This window comes from Papio anubis, chromosome 4, assembly GCF_008728515.1.
Source record: "Papio anubis isolate 15944 chromosome 4, Panubis1.0, whole genome shotgun sequence".
Lineage (NCBI taxonomy): Eukaryota > Metazoa > Chordata > Mammalia > Primates > Cercopithecidae > Papio > Papio anubis.
The window spans coordinates 139,067,098-139,086,017 of NC_044979.1; the positions used below are offsets into that span (position 1 = coordinate 139,067,098).

The 18,920-nt window shown below is 48.6% G+C and overlaps 1 protein-coding gene across 3 annotated transcripts in view; it reads right to left on the minus strand.

The window, feature by feature from the left end:
- The window catches only part of LOC101008980 (mucin-12), a 60,704-nt gene that overhangs the window by 10,985 nt on the left and 30,799 nt on the right, over positions 1-18,920 (minus strand). For all 3 annotated transcript variants that reach the window (XM_031665532.1, XM_031665530.1, XM_031665531.1), the window contains exons 2-3: positions 1,396-5,373; positions 317-418 (exon numbers count right to left, since the gene is read on the minus strand). In XM_031665532.1, the coding sequence (XP_031521392.1) occupies positions 317-418; positions 1,396-5,373 (4,080 nt within the window). The remainder of the gene's footprint in view (positions 1-316; positions 419-1,395; positions 5,374-18,920) is intronic.

Sequence of the window (18,920 nt, forward strand, 5' to 3'; positions counted from 1 at the left end):
CCCATTTTCCATGCTGTGATTATTACACGTTGCATTCCTGTAACAAGACATCTCATGTATGCTCCATAAATATATACATCTACTATGTATCCCCAAAAATTAAAAATTAAAAAAAAATCGACCACCCCATTTTTCTACCTTCTACTTTTGTCCCTGAAGGCAGAGGTAGAAGGTTCATGCTCTCCCTACAGTGTTGCTGGGAAGAGTCACACCTCCTCCACCTGCAAGTGAGGCAGTGGTTGATCCAACACTGCCATGCTGTTTTCAGGGGTCAAAGGCCCTGCAAAGAGCTGCAGGTCTCAGAAAAGGTCATTACCTACAGGGAAGGATTCCAGAGGGGACAAGCACTGGTAACCAACGTAGCCTTGGGGACAGACGCATTGTTTTCCATTCCAGATTTGTCCTTCCTGGCATGACCCTGTGTAGAAAGAGAATCCACAGCAGTCACCATGGGAGCCCAAAGGGCAAAAACACGCACTCCCATTCCAGGTCCAGTCATTCAGCATCACACTGGAGAGGAGGATGGTGCCAGATGACCATGCAGCGACGAAGATGCCTCTGCTGCCACCCCCATCCCTGGGAGATAGTAAGAAAGTGAGGAGGAACAGCAGACAGTAAGGAAACAAAAGATACAACAGGTCCAGCTCTGAAAAAAGCACTCATGTATGAAAAGAGGACAACTCTACCCCTGGGATCACCTGAAACAGCAAGGAGCAAGAGTAGGAAATGTGAAACAGAACCACAGGAGACCAAAGAAGATGCAGATGCTCATGACGACAGAGAGAAGGCGGGCGGGCGCAGTGGCTCACGCCTGTAATCCCAGCACTTTGGGAGCCTGAGGTGGGTGGATCACATGAGGTCAGGAGTTTGCAGCTAGCCTGGTCAACATGGTAAAAACTCGTCTCTACTAAAAATATAAAAATTAGCTCGATGTGGTGGTGGGCACTTGTAATCTAAGCCACTCGGGAGGATGAGGGGGGAGAATCGCTTCAACCCAGGAGGCAGAGGTTGCAGTGAGCCAAGGTTGAGCCATTGCACTCCACCCTGGGCAACAGAGCAAGACTCTGTCTCAAAAAAAAAAAAAGAAAAAAAAAAAAAAAAAGAAACACAGAGAAGGGGTTCATAGAAGGATGCAAAAACAAACAAACAAACAACAAAACAGCAACCCCACCCTGGAGTCATAGAGGAAGGAGAGATTGTCATCATAGATGTGTGGGGACCAGTGAATGGCACATGAACACTGGAAGTGGTATCAAACCCAGAAACTGGATAGTCAGTAGACCAAAGTAAAGTGGAAGATAGAGGAAAAGAACCAAGAGTTTGTAATGGATGAAGAAGACTCATGGACAGGCCTGGAGAAGAAGCTAAATGTGGATGAAATTGAAAGAGCAGTACCTGGCACTAAGGTTTGCAGGCTTTCAGTAGACACAATTGTAAAAGGGAAGCTTGGACTGGTGTGGAAGGTGGTAGATTCCACAGTGAGGCCTGATGTGCTGGAACCGCCAGGAAAGAGGGTTGTGTAAGTAGTGGATGGGCTCATGTAGAAAGTTGTAGATTCTTCAACGAGAGCTGAGGTTGTGGAGTGGGGAGGTAAGGGTGTTGTTCCAGTTGCGTCTGAGCTGCTATGGAAGGCTGTTGATTCCTCACCGAGGTCTGTGGTTGTGAGGGTGGCAGGTAACACTATTTCGGTGAAGCGTGGGCTGCCAAGGAAAGCTGTAGATTGTTCACCATGAATGGAGGTTGTGGTGCTGTGAGAAAACGCTGTGGTTTCAGTTGAGCCTGGGCTGCTGTAGATGGTGGTAGATTCCTCACTGAGGCCTGGCATGGTGGTGCTGGCCGGAGACACTGTTGAGTGAGTTGAGCCCAGTTGGCTATGGGAGGTGGTGGATTCTTCACCGATGCCTAGGCTTGTCATGCTGGCAGGTGAGAGTGTTGTGGTCGGTGATCTGGGGCTACTGTGGAAGGTGGTAGATGTCTCACTGAGGCCTGTTGTTGTGGTACTGCCAGGTAATGTTGTTATTTCAGCTGCGCCTGGACTGATGGGTGAGATTGTAGATTCTCCACGACCTGAGGTTGTGGAGTGGGAGGGTGAGGGTGTTGTTCCAGTTGCATCTGGGCTGCTGTGGACTACTGTTGATTCCTCACTATGGCCTGAGGTTGTGAAGCTGTCAGGGAAGTGTGTTGTTGCAGTTGAGCCCGGGCTGCTGTTGGCGGTAGGAGATTCTTCAACAAGTGTAGTTGTGGTGCTAGGAGGTGAAGGTGCTGTGTGAGTTGAGCCTGGGTGGGTCTGGAAGGTGGTAGATTCTCCCTGAAGGCCTCCCTGAGGGCTTGTGGAGCTGGCAGGGGACAGTGTTGTGTGTCGTGAGCCAGTGCTTCTGTGGATGGGTGTAGATGCTTCATCGAGGCCTGAGGTTGTGGTGTTTTCAGGTGAGACTGTGGTTTCAGTGGAGCCTGGGCTGCTGGGGAAGGTTGTAAAATCTTGGTCAAGGGATGAGGCTGTGGTACTGCCAGGGGACAGTGCTGTGTCTGTTGAGCTTTGGCTGCTGTGGGAAGTTGTAGGTTCCTGACTGAGGCCTGACATGGTGGTGCTGTCGGGGAAGGCTGTTGTGTGCTTTGAGCCTGGTTGACTAAGGGATGTGCTGGATTCTTCACTGACGCCTGAGCTTGTTGTGGTTGCAGGTGAGAGTGTTGCATCTGGTGATCTGGGGCTAGTGTAGAAGGTGGTAGATTTCTCACTGAGGCTTGGTGATGTGGTAATGCCAGGTAAAGTTGTTGTTGTATCAGTTGAGGTTGGACTCATGGGTGAGGTTGTAGATTGTCCAACAAGGCCTGTGGTTGTGGAGCGGGCAGGTGACAGTGTTGTTTCACTTGAGCCTGAGGTGTTGAGGAAGGTTGTTGTTTCCTCACCGAGGTCTGTGGTTGTGAGGGTGGCAGGTAACACCGTTTGGGTGGAGACAAGGCTGCCGGGGAAGGCTGTAGATTTCGCAGTGTGTCCCAAGGTGGTGGTGACCTCAGTGAACAGTGTTGTGTGAGTTGATGCTGGCAGGCTGTGGAAGGTTGTGGATTCTTCCCCACGAATTGAGGTTGTGCTGCTGCCAGGGGACACTGTGGTTTCAGTTGAGCCTGGGCTAGTGTAGATGGTGGTAGATTCCTCACTGAGACCTGGCATGGTGGTGCTGGCTGGTGACACTGTTGAGTGAGTTGAGCCCGGTTGGCTATGGGAGGTGGTGGATTCTTCACTGACGCCTAGGCTTGTCATGCTGGCATGTGAGAGTGTTGTGGTCGGTGATCTGGGGCTACTGTGGAAGGTGGTAGATGTCTCACTGAGGCCTGTTGTTGTGGTACTGCCAGGTAATGTTGTTATTTCAGCTGCGACTGGACTGATGGGTGAGATTGTAGATTCTCCACGACCTGAGGCTGTGGAGTGGGTGGGTGAGGGTGTTGTTCCAGTTGCATCTGGGCTGCTGTGGACTATTGTTGATTCTTCACTACGGCCCAAGCTTGTGGAGCCTCGAGAAAAGTGGGTTGTTGGAGTTGAGCTCGGGCTGCTTTGGTAGGATGTAGATACATCAGCAAAGGCTGATGTGGTAGTAGGAGTTGTAGGCATAGTGTCATTTGAGCTTGACCAGCTCATGAGGGTGGTAGGTTCCCCTTGATGGGTTGTAGATCGGACGGAGGACAGTGTTTTGTATGGTGAACCAGTGCTGCTGTGGACGGGTGTAGATGCTTCAAGGAGGCCTGAGGTTGCGGAGTTGTCAGGGAAGAGTGTGGTATGAGTGGAGCCTGGGCTGCTGTGGAAGGTTGTGGATTCTTTACCAAGGGATGATGCTGTGGTACTGCCAGGGAACAGTGTTGTGTCTGTTGAGCCTGGGCTGCTGTGGGAAGTTGTTGATTCCTGACTGTGGCCTGGTATGGTGGTGCTGTCAGGGAACGCCGTTGTGTGCGTTGACCCCGGTCGGCTGAGGGAGGTGGTCGATTCTTCACTGACAGATGAGCTTGTCGTGCTGGCAGGTGAGAGTGTTGTGTCTGGTGATCTGGGGCTACTGTGGAAAGTGGTCGATTTGTCCCTGAGGCCTGGTGTTGTGGTACTGTCGGGTAATATTGTTGTTTCCACTGAGCCTGAACTGATGGGTGAGGTTGTAGATTCTCTAAGCAGAGCTGAGACCGTGGAGTGGTTGGGTAAGAATGTGGTTTCCATTACATCTGGGCTGCTGTGGGATGCTGTTGATTCCTCACTATGGCCTGAGGTTGTGGAGCTGTCAGGGAAGTGTTTTGTTGCAGGAGAGCCCAGGTTACTGTCGTAACTTGAAGATTCTTTAACAAGGGCAGGTGTGGTTCTAGGAGGTGATGGTGTGTGAGTTGTGCTGCTGTAGGAAGTTGTTGATTCTTCACTGCGTCCTGAGGTTGTAGTGCTTTCAGGGAAGAGTGTTGTCTCCGTTGAGCCTGGACTGCTGTGGGAAGTTGTTGATTTTTCACTGAGGCCTAACGTTGTGGTGCTGGCCAGTAACAGCGTTGTGTGCACTGAGTCTGGCATGCTGGGGATGGTTGTAGGCTTCTCACTGAGCCCTGAAGTTGTAGCACTGGCAGGTAACAGTGTTGTGTGCATTGAGCCTGGTCGGCTGTGGGATGTGGTGAGTTCTTCCCTGATGCCTGAGCTTGTCTTGCTGGCAGGGGAAAGTGTTGTGTCTGCTGCTCTGGGGCTACCGTAGATGGTGGTAGCTTTCTTACTGAGGCCTGGTGTTGTGGTACTGCCACTTAACATTGCTGTTTCCGTTGAGCCTGAACTGATGGGTGATACTGTGTATTCTCCAAGAACTGAAGTTGTGGAGCGGGTAGGTAAGAGTGTTGTTCCAGTTCCATCTGCGCTGCTGTGGACTTTTGTTGATTCCTCACCATGGTCCAAGGTTTTTGAGCTGGCAGAAAATTGTGTTGTTGTAATTGAGGTCTGTCTGCTGTGGTAGGTTGTAGATACTTCAACAGGGGCTGATGTGGTGCTAGGATGTGAAGGTGTTGTGTCATTTGAGCTTGGCCAGCTCTGGAAAGTTCCAGATTCTTCCTGAAGGCCAGCGCTTGTGGAACTGGCAGGGGACAGTGTTGTGTGTGTTGAGCCAGTGCTGTTGTGGACGTGTTTAGATGTTTCAGTGATGCCTGAGCTTGTGGTGCTGTGAGGGAAGAGTGTTGTGTGACTGGAGCCTTGGCTGCTGTGGAAGGTTGTATATTTCGAGCCCTCTGAGATGGTGGCAGAGACAATGGGTTTTACAGTAGTAAATTTGGTTGATATCCCATAGCCACTAAAAGTGGTAAAAGAGTCACTTGAACTGGGTGTGGATGCAGAACTTGTATTATCTTCAGTACTAGTGCTTTCTGTTGAGCCTGTGAGTTGAGAGAAACCAGAGAAAGTGCTATGATTTATGACTGTCTCCTACAGTAGCCCCAGATCACCAGACAGATGTGGTGCTAGTCAACTCTGACACATCCAGGCTGAAAGATACCTGGTCACCTCGTGATATTGAAGCTCAAGTCCCTCTTTCAGGGGCATAGGAAGGGTCGAGTAAACCTGTAGATTTGAAGAAATCTCACTGGTGGTGTAGACTAGCAGTCCCCAACCTTTTTGGCACCAGGAACCGATTTCATGGAAGACAATTTTTCCAAGGACTGGGACTGGGGGCTGTTGGGGGATGGTTCCAGGATGATTCAAGCACATTACATTTACCATTAGATTCTCATAAGGAGGGTGCATGCACAGTTCACAATAGGGTTAGAGCTCAGCTTTGCTGGCCCGTTGCTCACTTCTTGCTGTGAGTCCTAGTTCCTAACAGGCCACAGACCTGTTCTGGTCTGGGGCCAGGGGGTTGGGGACCCCTCGTGTAGACCATTGTGTCTTCTGTGGAATATAACCGTTTGGCTAGTGGGCAAGGTGTCACTAGATAATTTTCTGAATCTTGACTGTAATTTGTAACTTGAATTTTTAGGGCCGGGTGCGGTGGCTTATGCCTGTAATCCCAACACTTTGGGAGGCCAAGACGGGTGGATCACTTGCGGTCAGGAGTTCGAGACCAGTTTGGCCAACAGAGTGAAATCCCATCTCTACTAAAAATACAAAAAAACTTGCCAGGTGTGGTGGTGCACACCTGTTATCCCAGCTACTTGGGAGGCTAGGGCACGAGAATCACTTGAACCCAGGAGGTGGAGGTTGCAGTGAGCTGAGATCATGACACTGCACTCCAGCCTGGTGACAGAGTGAGACATCGTCTCAAAAAAAAAGAAGAAGAAGGAACTTGAATTGTTAGTAGTGTGGCTCTGGGTTTTGACATCTGTATAGTGGTGGAGAACTGTACTTATATGCCTCTGTCCAGTATTACCTGCTGTTTCCACCCTAGCCACACTGGGACATGTTCATCTATCAAGGTGCTCAGGCATCAACTCCAGCAGAAGGTTGTACTCCCACAAATGCCCCCACACACATTCCTTCTGTACCTCACATTCTGCGTTTTGCAGACCTTATATTGTCTGGCTTACACATTGTACTTGTCCATTTTCACACTGCTGATAAAAACTTACCCAAGGCCAGGTGTGGTGGTTCATGCCTGTAATCCTAGCACTTTGGGAGGCCGAGGTGGCAGATCACTTGAAGCAGGAGTTTGAAACAAGCCTAGGCATCATTGTGAAACCCAGTCTCTACTAAAAGTACAAAAATTAGCCAGGTGTTGTGGCAGCCACCTGTAATCCCAGCTACTTGGGAGGCTGAGGCAGGAGAATCACTTGAACCCGGGAGGCAGAGGTTGCAGTGAGCTGAGATCGCACCACTGCTGTCCAGCCTGGGTGACAGAGCGAGACTCTGTCTCAAAAAACAGAAGAGGAAGAGGAAGAGGAAGAAGAAAGAAGAAGAGGAAGAAGAAGGAGGAGGAGGAGGAAAGGAGGAGGGAGAGGAGGAGGAGGAAGAGAAGGAAGAAGAGTAGGAGGAGGAGGAGGAAGAGAAAGACATACCAGAGACTGGGTAATTTATACAGAACAAATGGTTTAATGAACTCACAGTTCCACATGGCTGGGGAGGCCTCACAATCATGGTGGAAGGTGAAAGGCACATCTTACATGGCAGCAGGCAAGAGAGAGGATGAGAGTCAAGTGAAAGGGGTTTCCCCTGATAAAACCATCAGATCTCGTGAGACTTACTTATTCATTACCACTAGAACAGTATGAGGGAACCTGCCCCCATGATTCAGTTGTCTCCCACTGGGTCCTTCCCACAACACATGGGAATTATGGGAGCTAAAATTCAAGATGAGATTTGGGTGGGGACACAGCCAAACCATATCACACATGATCTGACAAGTCTCTCTTCCTCATCCTTGACATCTGAGAGACCCCTTTGACCTCTAACTCTGTAGCTGCCAACCCAGGAAAAACAGAAGAGCTAAGGCAGTCACCCATTCCATGGACAATTCTCTCTGTCCTTTCTCTCCAGATGCATTACATACACAAGAGCTAGCCACCTCTATTAGGCCTTTCTTGCATTGCTATAAAGAAATACCTGAGCCTGGGTCATTTATAAAGAAAAGAGGTCTAATTGACTCACAGTTCTACAGGCCATACAAGAAGGATGGTGCTGATGTTTGCTTCTAGGGAGGTTTCAGGAAACTTCCAATCATGGCAGAAGGTGAAGGGAGAGCAGGCTGGTCACATGGCAAAAGCAGAAGCAAGAGAGAGGCAAAGGGTGTAGGGGAGGGACCACACACATTTCTTTTTTCTTTCTTTTTTTTTTTTTTTGAGACAGCCTGTCATCCAGTCTGGAGTGCATTGGCGCAATCTCGGCTCATTGCAAACTCCGGTTCCTGGGTTCAAGTGATTCTCCTGACTCAGCCTCCCGAGTAGCTGGGATTACAGGTGCCCACCACTGCACCTGACTAATTTTTGTATTTTTAGTAGAGACAGAGTTTCACCATGACGGCCAGGCAGATATCGAACTCCTGACCTCAAATGATCTGCCCACCTTGGCCTCCCAAAGTGCTGGGATTGCAGGTGTGAGCCACCAAACCCAGCCAATGCCACATGCTTCTTTCCTTTTTTTTTTTTTAAGATGTAGTTCTGCTCTTGTTGCCCAGGCTGGAATGCAATGGCGCGATCTTGGCTCACCGCAACCTCTGCCTCCTGGGTTCAAGCGATTCTCCTGCCTCAGCCTCCCAAGTAGCTGGGATTACAGGCATGCACCACCATGCCCAGCTAATTTTGTATTTTTAGTAAAGACGGGTTTTCTCCATGTTGGTCAGGCTGGTCTCAAACTCCCGACCTCAGGTGATCTCCTTGCCTTGGCCTCCCAAAGTGCTGGGATTACAGGCGTGAGCCACTGTGCCCAGCCCACACACTTCTAAAAGACCAGATCTTGTGTGAACTCAGAATGAGAGCTCACTCATAACCAAGGGGATGGTTCAAGCCATTCAACAGGGATCTGCCCCCAATAATCCAAACACCTCCCACCAGGTCCCACCTGCAACACTGGGGATTACAACTCAACATGAGATTTGGATGAGGACAAATATTCAAGGGCTGTCATCACTTTTCTTGGAACACTGCCACATCTACCTGGTCATCCTGCAGCCCTCGTAGCCTGCCCAGGGAGCACCTCCTCCACCCTGGTTCAGGCCCACTCGAAGGGCTACAACTGTAAAAAAAAAAAATCATTAGCTGGTCTGGGTGCAGTGACTCACACCCATAATCCCAGCACTTTGGGAGGCTGAGGCAGGCAAATCACTTGAGGTCGGGAGTCCAAGACCAGCCTGGCCAACACAGCAAAACCCCATCTCTACTAAAAATACAAAAATTAGCCAGTCATGATGGCATGTGCCTGCAATCCCAGCTACTTGGGAGGCTGAGACAGGAGGGTCTCTTGAACCAGGGAGGCAGAGGTTGCAGTGAGCCAAGATCGCACCATTGCACTCCAGCCTGGGTGACAGAGTGAGACTCCATCTCAAAAACAAAGCATTATCTTGGCCCTGGGCTGGAGGAGCTACTGTATCTTCTCTGTGCTACTTAGAACATGTGACAGTACATGTAGAATTCCATTTTCCTATGTAAAACAGACACATAATTCCTGGCTTTCTTCATCCTGCCTATGAAATGAATCAGATTGTATATGCACAGAATCTGTGACAGTAGTGCCATCAGCCCAGGAGTTATTAGGAATTCTACAGGATGATGTATAAGGGACTTCCTTGAGAGGACAGGGTGTGTGGCCTTTTGTCCCATCTGTCAATCTCTAAGATGCCGGGAGCTACATTCTTCTCACTTGTCTCAGGAAGGCCAACCTTGGCCCCTTGCAGAGGAGACAGTTCAGTCCACCAGAGCAGAGGCACTCTCCACCATCCCAGATGGCCCCAGTTTTACAGAGTCACGAAAGAGACACATAATCACAGGGAGAGGCTAGGAGCTGGACCAGGACGGAAAGCTGGGGTGGAGGGGTAGACAGAGCACTATCAAATCATTGATCAATGCAGTTCAGGTCAAAGGCAATAATGCCTAAGATTTTTTGGAATTCTAACTTCACGGAAAAGATTGACAAGATGGCTTGGTGTTTGGGGGAGATTTTTGGGTTTTGTTGGCTTTTTTTTTTTTTTTTTCTTCCCCAGGGTCTCACTCTGTTACCTAGGCTGGGGATTACAGTTCAACATGAGATCTGGGAAGGGATAAATATTCAAACTATATCACCATCCTACTTCTAGGCTGGAGTCACTGCAGCCCCAAACTCCCAGGCTGGAGTGATCCTCCTGCCTCGGCCTCCCAAATGGTTGGTGCTACAGGGGCGTGCCACCATGTGCCGCTAATTTTAAAAATTTGTTTTTTTAGAGATAGGGTTTTGCTATGTTGCCCAGGCCAGTCTCAAACTTCTGGCCTCAAGTGATTCTCCCACCTCGGCCTCCTAAAGTGCTGGGATTACAGGCTTGAGGCACACACCGGCCACGTGTTTGTTTTGAAGTCAGTGGACATTTGAGGTTTTGCCCGATCCTCTCATTTATGAGCTAGGTTTTGTCTAGTTCAACCTGATGGTAGTGGAAGGGCTGAGCTCCAGGGACTGCCAAGGTGGCGGTGGAGCATCCCTGAACCCTGAGTACAAGGGTCAGAGAGGATGGCGGGGCATAGGCAGGCACCAAAGTGGAGGGTGGCAGGGCTCAAAACAGGCTCACGAGGTGTTCCTTCCCATAGACTTCCTCCCTCACTTGAGCAAGGGACCCCTCTTCCCTTCTGGTCTCTGAGGTCACCTCCCCCACTCACCTCTTAGAAACCTCCTCTGTGTCTCACCCAGAGACCACCACAATCCTCAGCCACCTGACCTTTCTGCACCCACAGGAAAACTCAGCCCTCCAGCTGAAACCGCCTTTGCAAAATTATGACTGAGACAGTGAAAGAGATCTCACTTAGCTGACTCCATCTTGCTTCTAACCTCCAAGCTGTCCTTGTTCATTCCTGGGAGTAGGCTGAACTAACTTGAGGAGAAACAAAGATGGTAACGGCCCTTTCCCAAAGCAGACTTTCTTCTTGCCTGGGGGCTAGATTGCCTTTGTAGGACTAACATTAGCCACAAGATTAGAAATGATGGTTTAGGTGTCATGCAGCTGGAGGTTACTAGATTTTGACCCTCCGTAAACTGCTCCCAGGACCAGTGCTTGAGATATTTTGCAGACTCTGCACTTGATACACCAGCTGGCACCACCCAGATCAATAAACTGGCCCATCTGATCTTGTGGCTGTCACCCAGGAACTGACTCAGCGCAGGAAGACAGCTTCAACTCCCTGTGATTTCATCTCTGACCAATCAACACTCCTGACTCACTGGCTCCCCCCACCCAGCAAGTTATCCTTTAAAACTGCTCCCCTTGGCCGGGCACAGTGGCTCCTGCTTGTAATCCCAGCACTTTGGGAGGCCCTTAATCACCTGAGGTCAGGAGTTTGAGACCAGCCTGGCAAACGTGGTGAAACCTCATCTCTACTAAAAATACAAAAATTAGCCGGGCGTGGTGGTGGGTGCCTGTAATCCCAGCTACTCAGGAGGCTGAGGCAGGAGAATCGCTTGAACCCAAGAGGCAAAGGTTGCAGTGAGCCGAGATCGTGGGCCACTGCACTCTAGCCTGGGCAACAGAGTGAGACTCCATCTCAAAAAAAAAAAAGAGAGATCTCATGGCCGGCAAAATGCAGACCAAACCAGTAAGGGGTAGCTCCTCAGGGCTAGGCATGTCCGTCAGAGAGAAAAAGTATCTTTAACATAACCCTGTATGATAATCAGCTCATTACAGCTCACCTACATGGACTGCATATCATGCCTGTACTTAAGCTTATGAGATGGAAGCCATATGCAAGCACACAAAGGCCAAAGTAACTAAGTGACACACCTATCAATCAAAAGGCAGATGCTGGCTAAAGACTAGGTGGCCTTGGGAAGAGAAGGAAAAAATAAATAAATAAATAAATAAATAAATAAAAAGATGCAAAGTGGTCAGGCATGGTGGCTCACACCTGTAATCCCAGCACTTTGGGAGGCTAAGGCAGGAGGATCACCTGAGGTCAGGAGTTAGAGGCCAGCCTGGCCAACATGGTAAAACCTTGTTTCTACTAAAAATATAAAAATTAGCCGAGTATGGTGGTGGGCGCCTGTAATCCCAGCTCCTTGGGAGGCTGAGGCAGGAGAATCGCTTGAACCCGGGAGGCGGAGGTTGCAGTGATCCAAGATCACACCACTGCACTCTAGCCTGGGTGACAGAGCAAGACTCTGTCAAAAAAAAAAAAAAAAAGATACAAAATACACCAAACTGATGCTGATCTCACCTTACAGAGATCAATCCGCTCTCTCCTCTTTGAGAGTGTAACACTGTGTGTAACAAACTTTTGCTGCTTGCTTTGCTATTTGTATGTGTCACATCCAAATCTTTGTTTGGGACACCAAGAGCCTGGTGCCATCTGGTAACATTGAGATCAAAGGCAGATGTACCCCCTGCCCCTCACGGGGGCTCCTAGACCCTCAGTACAACGAGGAGACAGCAGGGGCCCATATGAGGGCAACGCAGGACTCAATGCAGCAGGGCGGACTCTCCTGCCTCTCATCAAGGGAGGCTTCCAGGAGGAGGTGATACTTGACCTGTCATTTTTTCCTTCTTCTTTTAAAAATGGGAGTCTGTTGGGTTTACTCATAAATTTTACCGGAATTTTTAAGTTATAAAAGTAGAATGTGTCTGTTGTCACAAGTCAAACAATGAAAAAGCATGTAAAGGTAGTTTATGGTCATCTCCATAACTGACTCACGAGGTATGAACAGGGGTGGGGAGAGCTGGCGTTTATTGGGTACGGATCAGATTCCTGTACTCGCCCTATCACAAGACATATTAACTGGAACTCAGTGATTCTGTAACTTCCTAAGAATGTCTTTGCCCTTGTAGGCTGTGAACTCCATGAGGATAAAGAACATTTCTGTCCTGTTCAGTTAGCCCTGTAGAGGCTCACAGAGACTTTCTCAGTGAATGAGTCAGTGAATGCTGGAAAGTCCAAAGCTTTCTCTTAGTTACCAAATATAAACATCACAACAACCCTGCAAGGTGGACATGGCTATTTCCTGTTTTTTTTTGTTGTTGTTGTTGTTTTTTGACAGAGTCTCGCTGTGTCACCCAGGCTGGAGTGCAGTGGCAGGATCTTGGCTCACTGCGACCTCCACCTCCCAGGTTCAAGCAATTATCCTGCCTCACCCTCCCAAGTTGTTAGGATTACAGGTGCCCGCCACTATACCTGGCTAATTTTTCTATTTTTAGTAGAGACACGATTTTGCCATGTTGGCAGGCTGGTCTTAAACTCCTGACCTCATGTGATTCACCCGCCTTGGCCTCCCAAACTGCTGGAATTACAGGTATGAGCCACCGCACCTGGCCACTATTTCTATTTTACATAGGAATCAAGGTTCTAAGGATAAATAATTTCCAAGGTCACTCAGCTAATAACATAGAATTCAAGCACATTCTAAAGATGGCTTTTGGCCAGGTACGGTGGGTCATACCTGTAATTCCAGCATTTTGGGAGGCCAAGGTGGAAAGATTAGTTGAGGCCAGGAGTTCAAGACCACCTGGGCAACATAGCAAGATCCTGTCTTTACAAAAAATAAATTTAAATATTAGCCCAGTGTGGTACATGCACCTGTAGTCAGTTCCAGGTACTCAGGAGGTTGAGGCAGGACAACTGCTTGAGCCCAGGAGCTCAAGGCTGCAGTGAGCTATGACTGCACCACTGCACTCCAGCTTGGGCAACACAGAAAGACCTTATCTCAAACAAAACAAAACAAAAAGGCCAGATGTGGCAGCTCATGCCTGTAATCCCAGCACTTTAGGAGGCCAAGGCAGAGGATTGCTTGAACCCAGGAGTTTGAGATCAGCCTGGGCAAAATAAGGAGACCCTGTCTCAACAAAAGATTAGCCAGACATGGTGCTGTGTCCCTGCAGTCTCAGCTACTTGGGAGGCTGAGGTGGGAGGATCACTGGAGTCCAGGAATTCTGGGTTGTACTGAGTTATAATTGGGTCACTGTGCTCCAGCTTGGGCAACAGAGAAAGACCTCATTTCTAAAAAAAAATAAAAGAAATTAAAGTGACTTTCACCTTTATCCCCCAAAAAGGGCTAGAGGAATAAAGAGGAGGAAGGGGAAGGTTTCAGGGCAGGAGAACAGCATGTGTGGGGGCCCAGAGGTGAGTAAAAGTCCTCACTGTGTGTTTGGGGTAAGGGAAGACACTAAGACAGAGGGAAGCTAGGAAAATGGACGTGAACCAGCCTAGAATGGGGTTTGGACTTGACTTAGTTCAGTAAAAAGCCATGATCCCAACTGTGCCTTAGAAGCAGGGCCCTGGAGGCCGGGTGCGGAGGCTCACACCTGTGATCCCAACACTCTGGGAGGCCGAGGTGGGCGGATCACCTGAAGTCAGGAGTTCAACACCAGCCTGGCCAACATGGTGAAACCTCGTCTCTACTAAAAATACAAAAATTAGCCGGGCGTGGTGGCGGGCACCTGTAGTCCCAGCTACTCGGGAGGCTGAGGCAGGAGAATCACTTGAACCCAGGAGGCAGAGGTTGCAGTGAGCTGAGATCACGCCACTGCAGTCCAGTCTGAACAATATAGTGAGACTCTGTCTCAAAAAGAAAAGAAAAGAAAAGAAAAGAAAAAAACAGCTGTGCCCTGGAGACTGCAAGAAGGGGCTTGGAGGGACAGGGACCCAAAGAAGGCAGGGACACTCTGTGGAATGCAGGATACCGTTCTGAACATACCTGCTCTCTTTTGCCTTTGTTCCTGGATTCATACCATTTTCTCCGATTTGCTACCATTCAATTTGTCCTTAACCGCTCACATCTCCACAACAGTTGCCCTCACAGGTCACACCAAGCTTGAGTTCTAAGTGACCAAATCCCCATCCATCTCATCCAGCTGCCCTTCCTCTTTCTGAAATCTCACAATCAGTTCCTAGGACACCCTCACCTCCTGACACTCCTTCTCCCCAGCTCCTGCAGCCCTTGCCCGCTCACTAAGTGGGAGAACCAGACTAAAAGCTTCGGGTCTGCCATCTCCATCATCCCCCGGGCTGGCAAACGCCACCAAGCCAAGTCTCTTCACTCGCTGCAAAAGGGACAAGGGAACCGTGCTCTGGGTGAAGAGATTCAGACCCCTCCCAGCCTGGGATTCTGGTGGCAACGGTGTCCCCAAAGGATGTAACAGAGCAGGTGGGGCATTCCTCCCCCAGGTCAACCTCCACGGTCAGGGTGCTCCACAAGGAAGCTGGGCAAAGGAAAACGCAGCTTCTTCTCCAAAGAAACTCAAATAGCCAACAAGCCCAGGAGAAGGAAAAAGCATATAAATTTCACCAGGAAACAAATAAATCTAAAACATAGCAAGATACGATTTCTTCTTCGTCTTCGTCTATCAAATTGCACCCATCATGATGAGAGATGACTATAATAGCTGGTGGTGTACAGGTGTTTTCATGTGGTGTTGACTTGGCATTATAGTTCTAAAGGATAATTTGAAAATATTCATCAGGGACCATTGGAAGAGTCACACCATTTTTTTTTTAGGAGTTGGCGTCTCACTCTGTAACCCAGGCTGGAGTGCAGTGGCACAACCTTAGATCACTGCAGCCTCGAACTCCTGGGCTCAAAAGATCCTCCCACCTCAGCCTCCAGAGTACCTGAGACCACAGGCCCCACCATACCCAGCTAATTTTTTACATTTCGTAGAGATGGGATCTCACTATGTTGCCCAGGCTAGTCTCAACTCCCAGCCTCCAGTGATTGTCCCACCTCAGCCTCGCAAGGCACTGGAATTACAGGCATGAGTCACCACACCCAGCTGCTGATATCATTTTAACGATGCCATTTCTAGCTATTCATCCTCAATTAATCTGATGCAGATATAAAATAAAATTCATACAAGAATGTTTATTGCCTTGTTACTGATTATAGTAAAAAGCAGAGGTACACATGTCCAAGAATAGACAAATAGGGGACTGGTTATATGACTGTTGTATTCCATAGAATAGAATAGTAATCAGCCTTTAAAATACAAACCGTCCATAGAATAAATCTAAATACATAGAAATAAAATGTTAACAATGTTTATCTGAATGTTAAGGTTAAGGGGGTATTTTTTCAGGCTGGGCATGGTGGCTCACGCCTATAATCCCAGCACTTTGGGAGGCCGAAGCACCTGGATCACCTGAGGTCAGGAATTCAAGACCAGCCTGGCCAACATGGTGAAACCCTGTCTCTAACAAAATACAAAAATTAGCCGGGCACAGTGGCACATGCCTGTAATCCCAGCTCCTCGGGAGGTTGAGGCAGGAGAATCACTTGAACCTGGGAGGCGGAGGTTGCCGTGAGCCGAGATCGCACCATTGCACTCCAGTCTAGGCAACACTCTGACTGAGACTCCGTCTCAGAAAAAAAAAAAAAAAGAAAGATTTTCTTCTTTGTGTTTGTCTATATTTTCTAAATGTTCCACGATGGATATGTTTTCATCTTATAATTTTTCTTTTGAGAGACAAGGTCTCTGGCTGGGCCCAGTGGCTCATGCCTGTAATCTCAGCACTTTGGGAGGCCAAGGCAGGCAGGATCATGAGGTCAAGAGATCAAGACCATCCTGGCCAACATGGTGAAACCCTATCTCTACTAAAAATACAAAAATTTAGCTGAGCGTGGTGGTGCGCACCTACAGTCCCAGCTACTCGGGAGGCTGAGGCAGGAGAATCTCTTGAACCTGGGAGGCGGAGGTTGCAGTGAGCAGAGATCGCACCACTGCACTCCAGTCTGGGCAACAGAGCAAGACTTGTCTCAAAAGCAAAACAAAACAACAACAACAACAAAAGAGAGAGGCAAGTTCTCAATGTGTCCCCCAGACTGGAACGCAGTGGTGCGATCCTAGCTCACTGCAGCCTCCAACTCCTGGGCTCAAGTGACCTTCCCTCCCTCCTGAGTAGCTGGGGTTACAGATGTACCACACCTCATTATATAATTTTTAAAACACAATAAATGTGTGTGAATATATAAATATGCATGTATATGTATATATGTTATATATACATATACATTTTATTTTATTTTTATTTTTTTGAGACAGAGTCTTGCTCTGTCATCCAGGCTGGAGTGTAGTGGCGCAATCTCGGCTCATTGCAACCTCCGCCTCCCGGGTTCAAGCCATTCTCCTGCCTCAGCCTACCAAGTAGCTAGGACTACAGGCCCATGCCAGCATGCTCAGCTAAATTTTTGTATTTTTAGTAAAGATGGGGTTCACCATGTTGGCCAGGATGGTCTCGATCTCTTGACCTCGTGATTTGCCTGCCTCGGCCTCCCAAAGTGCTGGGATTACAGGCATGAGCCACTGTGCCCTGCCTATATACATTTTTTTTTTACTTTATTTTATTCTGTTTTATTGTATTTTATTATAGGTATGCCTTATGTCACCCCTTGGAGAACCTATGGAAAATCATTCACTGGTAACAATTTCCAAGCTGGGATTCCCCAGACCTTTGTAGTCAAAATGCTTAACAAAAATTGCCTATTTGCCTACACTGAAGCCACTGTTCATTAAAGATGCCAGCGCCCTCTCCTGCTAAGCAGGTAAAGTTTGGTAGCTTTTTTCCGTGCGAAAGTAATGACATGGTGTCTCATTAAATGAGTTGAGTCCTTTCTTGCTCATTTACAGTGTTTATTGCTTCTACATTCCACATGTATTTGGATTTTTCTTTAAAAAGATTAAGGCTGAGGGCAATGGCTCACACCTGTAATCCCAGCACTTTGGGAGGCTGAGGCAGGAGGTTTGCTTGAGGCCAAGAGTTCAAGACCAGCCTGGAAAACATAGCGAGACCGCCATTGGTACAAAAATTTTAAAAATTAGTTGGGCATGGTGGTGCACATCTGTAGTCCTGGCTACTTGAGAGGCTGAAGCAGAAGGCTCACTTGAGCTCAGGAGGTCAAGGTTGCAGTGAGCTATGATTGAGGCACTGCATTCCAGCCTGGGCAACAGAGAGAGACCCTGTTTCTAAAATAAAACAGATTATTACTTAATTAAGGCAGCTGGTTTTTCAGGCAAGTCTTTTGCATCGTGGCATTCTTGGGGACACACATTAGAAGGCTCTTCAAGGACAAGTCTGAGGACCATCACCAAGCTTTGAAACTGTCTCCTCCTGCCACCTCCAGGACATATTTCTGCTTGTGACAAAATCAGTCAATGAAGTCCCCAGTGGCAGCTCCCCTGAAGACACAGTGGCAGTGTGGGGAGCCCCCATGGGGCGTGGAGGGAGGGTCCTTCCTGCATCTCCAAGACCAACCTGTACACCACTGTGTGACCTTGTGCAATCCAGAGAACCTCTCTGAATTTCCATTTCCCCCTGGAAAATGAGAGTAAATGATGCCTGTTCTGGCCACCCAGATCACTCTAGAATATTCTACAATGTTATGGGAGGCACTGGAATGAGCTGTGGTCCCCCAGTCCTGGGTGCACGTTCTGCTCTGCCACACAAGAGCTAGGTAGCCTGGGTCTATTCCTTTTCCATAAGGTCCTTGGCTCCTGGCAGAGTTGTGAAGGTTGAGGTAGAGCTGGGGCCACTCCAACCCTGCACACACCAATGGCGGTGGATGGACTTCCTGGCTTCCTAGTGCCAGCAGACACTGTCACTGTTTCTTGAAAGCAAGAGCCACCAGTTGAGGCTAAAGCATGGTATGGTGCATTGAATAGGATCACCCCAAAATACATCCTCAAGTCCTAACTCCTGGTACCTGGGAATGCAAACTTCTTTGGAAATAGAGGCTTTCTTGATGTCATTAAGTCAAGGATCTCAAGATCAGATTTCGGATGGGCCCTAAATTCAAATACTTGTCAGAGAAAAGAGAGAGAGGTGTGACATACAGGGAAGATACCCAGAGATGATGAGGCAGAGATTGGAGTGATGCTATCACAAGCCAAGAAACACCAGGAGTCACCAGGAGCTAGAAAAGGCTGGCCGGGCACCGTGGCTCACGCTTGTAATCCCAGCACTTTGAGAGGCCGAGGCCAGTGGATCGCTTGAGCCCAGGAGTTTGAGACCAGCCTGGGTAACATAGCAAGACCCTGCCTCTACAAGAAAAAAAATACAAAAATTAACCAGTCTCATAATCCAGCCTCTAAATAACGAGATAAACATTTTTTAAAAAGGAAGAAGCTGGCCAGACCCGGTGGCTCACACCTGTAATCCCAGCACTTCGGGAGGCCAAGGTGGGTGGATCACGAGGTCAGGAGTTTGAGACCAGTCTGACCTACATGGTGAAACCCCGTCTCTACTAAAAATACAAAACTTAGCCAGGCTTGGTGGCGTGTGCCTGTAATCTCAGCTACATGGGAGGCCGAGGCAGGAGAATTGCTTGAACCGGGTGGCGG